Source organism: Phalaenopsis equestris, unplaced genomic scaffold, assembly GCF_001263595.1.
Source record: "Phalaenopsis equestris unplaced genomic scaffold, ASM126359v1 Scaffold000404, whole genome shotgun sequence".
NCBI lineage: Eukaryota > Viridiplantae > Streptophyta > Magnoliopsida > Asparagales > Orchidaceae > Phalaenopsis > Phalaenopsis equestris.
The window spans coordinates 328,880-337,127 of NW_018164846.1; the positions used below are offsets into that span (position 1 = coordinate 328,880).

The window sequence follows — 8,248 nt, forward strand, 5'->3', positions numbered from 1 at the left end:
TCTCTCTCTCTCTAACCAAATAAAAAAAAACCACCAGAACAATACAGAGAGAAAAAAACATGCAATGCCTTGCACTTCCTTTTCCTTGTCGTGAACCAACCAAGTAGAAGAAAACAGGAGTAAAGGCACGCTAATCTGATTTCTTCCAGCATCCATAAATATAACTCTTCCTATTTAGCCCAATAAGGAAGAAGCCCGGTTTTGGAAGCCATGTGACGCCACAGCTGGGAAGAAATCTAATTTATTAGCTAAATTACATGTTTTCTATTCTCATCTCAATTAACCATATTTAGGAGGCCCATAACAAGGAAATTATAAATCCTTATTTGTGAATTCTGAAGAACGCGGGGTCAGCAAGATCCTTATGCGAAGCTTTAACAGGAAATGATTAAATTAGATTAATTTAATCAAAAGCTGCCTATTAAGAAAAATTCCCAATTAAGAGCAGATTAAATGAGAATCAATTTATCAAATGATTTCTACGAATCTGCCGTAATAGGAAGTGGACCGGGTTTCCACCTTCCTCAACAGCAACTACACCAACAACTAAGGGCATGCTTGGTGCCGTTTTTGTTTTAAAAAATAGGCATGCTAGAAAAGATGTTTATTTTAGTATTTTTTTTTATCGCTTTTGGAAGCAAATCCTTATGTTTCCATTGAAAAGACAACTATCTTGTTTTTACTAGTTTCCAATACATTGATTTCATATCATTTCCTCCTATCCAAAACCTAAACACAATATCCCCTTTTTTATGTTGAACATCTATGACCCATCATAGATACCGATACCAATGCTGCACCTTGGGTTCGTCAGTGCACGCTTTTATTTCCACCTCTTGAAACTAGTCCTCTCCCTGACATTTGTCGGTGATACACCCACTGACAGTTTGCAAAAGAGTGTAAGGATTTCTAAACCCTTTTAATTTGGCCTAGATTTGATTGTTGAAGGGTTTTATCTATGGTTTGTGGAAAGCTTTGACAATGATTTTCACAACCAATATTTTTGTTTAGCTTTACATCTAGAAGAAAAAAGCTTATCATCACACATTTTTAAACCATTTTTCCCCCTTTTTTATGCGTGCAACCATGTTTTAAGTTTTATGTCTTGGAAAACAAATACACATCAAAATTTAATTGTTTTTGAGAGAAATGAAAAACAAATTTAGAAAAAAAAAAGAAAAAAAAACAAAACAAAACACAACCAAACCAGCACTAACCTATCACTTAACTCTAAGCATTGCATTGGGGCAAAATAAAGAAGATGATAACACTTATTTTCTAGCACACGTTGCATCAAGAGCTTGATTAGTCCCGACATCTATAGCAGCTCATATTTTTAATTCTTTCTTCTATATAAGAATGATACATCATCCAATGGAATCACTACGAAATGACAAAGGAGTCTCATAGAAAATCAATATTTGGCAGAAAGGGTTGGGATGTTTTAGGCATTTTTATATCCATTTTATTTTTATTAACATTTGTTTTTCTTTATAAAAGTACTATTAAAATTGTTATAGCTATTTGTCCTAATGTTTAATCTACTGTATAAAATCAAATTAATAACTTGGATTCATTAAACTTAAAGAGAAAACTGAAAAAAAAAAAGAACCACCATCTAGTAAATAAAAAATTTAGTTTTAAAAAATGCAAAAGCAAGTTAAATAGAAATCACTTGATCAATAAAATATTCAATCATTATCAGGAGATACCACAAGTAAATATAAGATAACAAAACTATTTAGAAAAAAAGAATAAAGGTGGAACAAAGATGTACCCATGAGATGTTATGACTTTCCTAGATAAATTGATTTTTCTTGTAGATCCTGTGTAGAGTTCTTCGAGACTGCATTCAAGTTTTCTCTCAATTCCTGGTGCTTTCTGAGACATGTTTGCAGCTCCAACATTGACACCTTGACTTTTTCTAGCTCCTGTTTGAGACCTTCTGGGCTTGGGCTGTGCCATAAACGCCAAATCAAAATCTCTCAGAAAGGCCTCAGCAAAAATTTCCTCTGCATTCCTAGAATTGAATGGATAAATATTCTGACCACTTGTACCGGCGGGGTATGAAGTTGCACTTCGAGAACAAGAAGGTGCATTCCCCTTCAATCCTTCTTCTCCGTATTCATCATATATTGCTCTCTTTTTCGGATCACTTAAAACCTAAAATATAAGGGTGGTGGCAACATATATCTATGAATAAGTGAACATTGTGGTGTTGTAAGATAAATATGCATGTCAAAAGGAAATCAATTATTGCATAGTTACACTAATTCCAAGTATGGCAGTCTAAATAGGAGGTAACGAAAGGACTTGTGATTTTCAAGAAAAACAAAACAAAAACGAAATCTGGGGTAAATGATATTTAAGATGACACAACTGACATCATAGGCCTCAGAGATCTCCTTGAACTTCGCTTCAGCCACCTGTTTATCACCTCGGTGCTTATCGGGATGCCAAATCATCGCCAGTCTCCGATACGCTTTCCTACATTCTTCATTGGTAGCATTCCTATTTACCCTCAGAATGTTGTAGTAGTCCATACCCATGGATGTCAAAATCGGAACCCTAGAATCCTATCTGAGTAGCGGTCCCAAGAAACTCCCAGTGCAAAGGTATCAAACAAGAAAGATTGGGCCTTGATTTCCTAGCAAAAAACATGCAATTGACAGCGGCCAAGAACCGCTTGAGCATATATTTCTTTCCGATTATGGAAGTGGAAGTGGGGATCGATTCCTCGCTATAAAGTGCGAAAATAGAATCTCGCCCATTGCACGAATAGAAAGATGCGAAGTTACATTTCCCAATAGTTTCAGGTAGGAGGCTAGGAGCGGTGTGGAAGGAGGACGAGAAAGATGGGGTTTCGATGGTCTTTGTACGTAGCTCTAGCGACTGTATCGCATGGTTCGGTTACGAAGGCCATGGTTTTAAGAGAAACGGGGCTGGGAGGAGGGAGAGGCGAGCGTTACGGGCAGAGAGGAAAGGGCTTTTCGGGCCAAACCGGAGAGGAGAGGTGATACTGGCGGGCGTTTCGGCCGGGAAGATAAGTTCGTTATGTTAATTTTGGGGCATTTACATATTACCCCACTATTTTTACGTATTTAAATTTCCAAGGCCTAAATATCACGCTACATTTATGCCCCCCAAATCATTCCAATCACATTAAAAATATTAATATTTAAACTTAAAAAATTACATATTTTATATCTAATACCTAATTTAAGGGACATTTCTATACATATCACAAATTTTTTTTTGCTTTTACATATATAATATCTAAATTTTTATTTTTATTATTATACTAGACAAATATTTCATATAACATAAAAAATTATCATTTCAAGTTTTAAAAAGTCATCCTTAGATAAAATGACATGTAATTTTTTTTTTTTTTTTATAGAATAGCCTGAAGCTAAGGGTCAGACGTCAGTGTGAATCTAATGTGTGTCTCACAACAGACAAGTGATTTTCATGCAAAGTGCATGTATTAGAAAATTGATGTTTAGATGCTAGATAAGCAAATACATAAGAATTGAGTGATCGAATGTTAATCTTCCTTAATTTAATTTTTTTAAGTTAATTTTATTAATTTTATTGATTAATAATTAATAATTCATTGATGTACTATAAAACTAATTTTAATGAGATAAATTTATGTGTTTTTGTTTAGGGAAATTCACTTAGCACACAATTCTTATGTATTTACATATCTCACACCTAAACTTTTATTTTTATATGCATAGCACTTTGGTGTTTTAAACCTATGCAAAAAAATGTGTATTTCAGTGGTAATAAGGCTAATTTTGATTTGAAATTAAATATTTGAGTGCTATGTATGTGCATTTGAAAAATGTTGATGATAGCACAGTCTGGCTGACCACCTCGCCTAATGGACCCAACAACGAAAAGATGCAAGATGCATGAAAAAGTGTTAGACATATGAAAAAATACCGACAAATAAAAAGATGTAAGATACATTAAAAATATATCAATGAAAACAATAATGGTTGATAACTCCCAGGGGCATAATAAGTTTAAACTCTCAGAGGCAATGATATAATTTTCTAGATACCCTCTATGATCTATAAATAGAATGAATGATTTTTTTCATGTAATGAGAAAAAAAAAAAAAATTATTTGGGCTCTCCAACCATTTAGGCACCATTCTTCCTCTTGAATTCTAACTTGTCTTTCGGTAAAATCACCCCAAGAGTTAGGGCTAAGAGGAGACGAGAGAAAGAAAAACATAGAATAGACAGAAAGAAAATGTCATCTTCTTTCATTTATGTCCCGATGAGTCGAAAAATACCGTTACAGAAAAGAGAGAAAATAATTATAATAACCGCCCAAATAACTGAATCGATGTGTTTGACGAGGTAAGAGTACATCATAATCCAACAGAAATATAATATTTATTGATTATCTGATTCTTCGGTTTTGACTGGTCATGTCAATCTATGAGATTGCTTTCGTTGAGAGGACCGATCGATTGATCAAAGGCATTTGATTGATTTCAGTGAGAGATACATCAATCAATAGATCTGTTGATGGATTACTTGGCCAGTCTATATCCCGCTTGGCTCAAAACTTTAGTAACCTGAGACCCCAATCATAATTGCTTAATCCCTTTGAGATCCGTGCTGGCTTTTTTGCTGTATACTTATTAGTTTCTTAATTTTTCTGCTCATTGAAAGCGACAGCTACGATAAGGACACGAAAATTGTTAAGCAATAAATGAAAAAAATAATTCAATAATTAATTTTCTCTTGTGTTTCGTGCCCAATAAACCCTACATATAGAGCATGAAGACTTACATTTTATTCTTTCAATTCAACGTCTTTTGGGTTGCTCGAGTAACATCATGGTCGATACTTCGTGTAAGAAGAAAATCAATGTTCGCCTTCTAGCTTTGGAAGGCTTTTGGCTTCCTACTTCTACAACAATCGAAAAGAAGAAAAATAAAGTTGTAATGAAAAAATTGTGATCAACATTTAAACTTGCGTCGGTCGACCAAGTTGCTTCTTTGGAAGGTTCTGACGGTCATGTATTGAAGAAATCCCAGAAGATGGATACTCACCAGAAATTTTTGACTTATGGTCCAAGCATTGACATAATTGTTGAGGAATCAACGAGTCGTGCTATCTGTCGAAGCAATCGAGGGTGGTCAAGGGGGTCAAAATAAAAGGCTGTCGTTCATTCTCTTCTGCCCCTACCGCAGAACAAGGATGACGATCTCCCGACATAAGGAACAAATGAATTTTTTGGTTCTCTCTGAATTAAATATACATTTGGGTATGTAAATTTTCTTAACTTTGACAGCCTTAAATGATTCCTTGACATTATTCTTACTGAAGATAAGCCGACCACAATAGAGAATCGTGCCAATGGCGATCCATCCAAATATTGTTGATTCTATCCCAACACCTAAGGGTGAACCACAAAATCCAGCCCCACACCTCTTGAATCGATTAATGAGAGTGTGCACCTGTTGATGGATCCATTCAGCAACTCCAATGAGGAACATTTGGAGAGCCGACAACGGTCCTCCAGTTTGCTGGAGCATCGAATGAGGAAAATGGGCGACCCCTCAGTGAAAGCGATTGATGAGTATGCTGATGGGCCTATGCGAGAGCTACTAACTCGCTTTGTGAGGTTGGAAGAAGAGATTAATGTACTTTGCAATGAATTGATTGATTTATGCACCGAGTTAGGGCTAATTCGAGAGTCGACTGTTATGAACATGTTTTATCAAGATGTCAACCGAATGCATGAAATTAAGATATGCGGGGGGTTGGTCTTCCGAAGGATGCTTTAGAAAGGGTTTGTCTCGGCTGAAGTGGTAGAAGAATCTTTCATTAAGTTTTTTTTGCTTCCGCGAAGACTAATTATTTCATTTATAATAAAATAATATTTTACTTAACATGGAATGATATTTGTTGTGACACTTATATTTTTGAGGAGTTTTGATTTCCACACTCGCCTTATAAATTGGGCACGAGACCATCATTTTAATTTTTACACTTCCGTGCTTCTCCTATTTTCTTTTTCAAAGCTTTCTTTGCTTGGAATATTTTGATGGTTTAGAAGTATTCCCCAATGCTCTTTAGAACTTATCCTGCCAGCAACGTGTTCATCCAATCGGCAGCAGATGTGAAGGAATTGCAGAAGTTCTACATCTTCGACAAAACAATCTTTTTGCTTCAAGTTCGAGAATCTGGTTGACCAACAAACAACTTCAGCCCAGACCTCATTTTCTACATAGATCAATTCAAATATGGGCTAATGTTGCCTCCCTGTTCTGAGTTACGGAGCATTTTCAATTGATACAAAGTCATTCCTGCACAAGTACTCTCAAACTCGATCTCGACCATCATGACTTTATAATCTTATGCGTTGGGGAGGAAATGCCTTGGTTGACTGGCCTATTAAATCATTTTTGTTCCTTTAAAGTTGATAAGGTCGATTTTTTCATGTTCTTCGCTGAGAAGAAGCTCCAACTACTTGGAGTTGAGAAAAAAAAGTGAAATATTGGAAGAAGCAGTTTGTGGTTGGTGCCTGCACCGACAACTAGGGGATTTTCACTATGTTGGTGGATACTTCACCAGAAAAGATCAAGTCTTTGCCAAAGGAGTTGCACGCTGTCAAAGCAACCCTCACATGGCGTAAAATTTTGGTCCCTCAATATACTATCAAGGTTACTACACCGAGTTTTGAAGGACAACATGAACAAAGACTTGTGGTTTGCTTCCAATGCTTTAGAAGCTACCTGTGTGAAAGCAGTCTCTGATAAGTTGGTGGCAAATCAACAAAAATTGAAATTCCCACCATCAAAAGGTGCCCTTACAAAAGATCAGCTTACTGGTAGTGTTGTTGCTAGGACGATTGATATTAGCGGAACTAAATTTTTACTTATCAATTGAATACTTTGGTCGTAGTTCAACACACTATAACCTGGTGAAGTTACAAATATCAATCGATCTCATTCATTGCATGGAGAAAAAACTAAAGGTGAGATATATGCATCTCTTCTGAGGTCCGACGTCTTCAATGAAGGATTTTTTGAAGGAGTTGGGGCGCCAAGTACCTTATAGCCAAAGATCAATCAACTGATCGATTTACCTCTAATTGTCTGCAACCATCCACTCTCCTCTTCCAATGGATTCATAGGCAGTCAATCCATTTTTCATATCCCTCTTGAAGAGAACCATCATAGCCCTCTTGAAGAGAACCATTGCTAGCCACCCTGATCACATTTGTTTTTTAGGATCCATTTTCTACAGGCTATGGTCCTTTGCCATCTCCCAAGGGAGAAATGATTTTTCGGTGAGACAAGGAGATCTGGAGATTTCTCCACCCCCTTCACTATGAAGAATGAGGGAGTCCTTCAAGTGGCTTCCAGTGAAAGGGGAGAGGGAAGATTATGGGTTAGCAATGACAGCTGATTCAACCTGACTGATACATCAAGCGTCTGGTTTCCTAACTCTGTTGAGACCAAGGGAATTCTGTCAGTTCTAGTGGAATTGATGTAGTCTAACAAATACGATGAAGCTTTAAGAGATTCAATCACCAAGAAATCTTACAACACACTGCTCGATTTCATTTGATGGCAACTCAAGCTGCTCACCTCCAATGTTTGACTTTAGTTGAAGCTGAGAATTCTTTGATCAATGCACATAATAAAGTCACTTTGCTGGAAGCTAACCTTAAACGAGCTCAGGATGATAGAGATCTTCTCAAGGTTAAACTTGATAGTTTTGTCATTGAGAGAAATGTGTCGATTGAAATGCTAGAGGATTTAATGAAAGAAAACAAAGAGTTGAAAGAAACTGCTTTCTCTTCCATTTCCAATAATGAACACATTGTTGACCTCACTTTTGGTTGAGGTCTAGAAAACTTCTTTAGTAGCCTAGGTCTAGCCATAGGACTTTCCTATTGACTAGTCTTAGAAAATTAGAAGAGGTACCCCACCATTAGAAATTCAAAACTCTTCTTTTTACTCAGCTTGAAATTCCACATATTGATCTTAACCTCTAGCATTTAATAGGTAAGATCATTATAAGAGAATTCAAGAAGAGTCCCTATAGGATTACTTGACTTTAGGGTCGACCCTGGGTGTTGACTTGGAACTAGGATACACCATATTTTTACAATATATTAATCCATGGTTCATTTAGAATGGATATCTATCCAATTCTATCTGAAATGCTTAACTTGGTATTTTGCCCCTAGGCACCTCCAAATTACCTAA

At 36.2% G+C, this 8,248-nt stretch overlaps 1 protein-coding gene across 1 annotated transcript in view; it reads right to left on the reverse strand.

The window, feature by feature from the left end:
- LOC110026942 (dnaJ homolog subfamily B member 1-like) overlaps positions 1-3,036 on the reverse strand; it is a 19,449-nt gene extending 16,413 nt beyond the window's left edge. Inside the window, exons 1-2 of the mRNA XM_020728176.1 lie at positions 2,385-3,036; positions 1,778-2,163 (exon numbers count right to left, since the gene is read on the reverse strand). Coding sequence (XP_020583835.1) covers positions 1,778-2,163; positions 2,385-2,549 — 551 coding nt within the window. The 5' untranslated portion in view covers positions 2,550-3,036. The remainder of the gene's footprint in view (positions 1-1,777; positions 2,164-2,384) is intronic.
- Between the last annotated feature and the right edge of the window lie 5,212 nt (positions 3,037-8,248).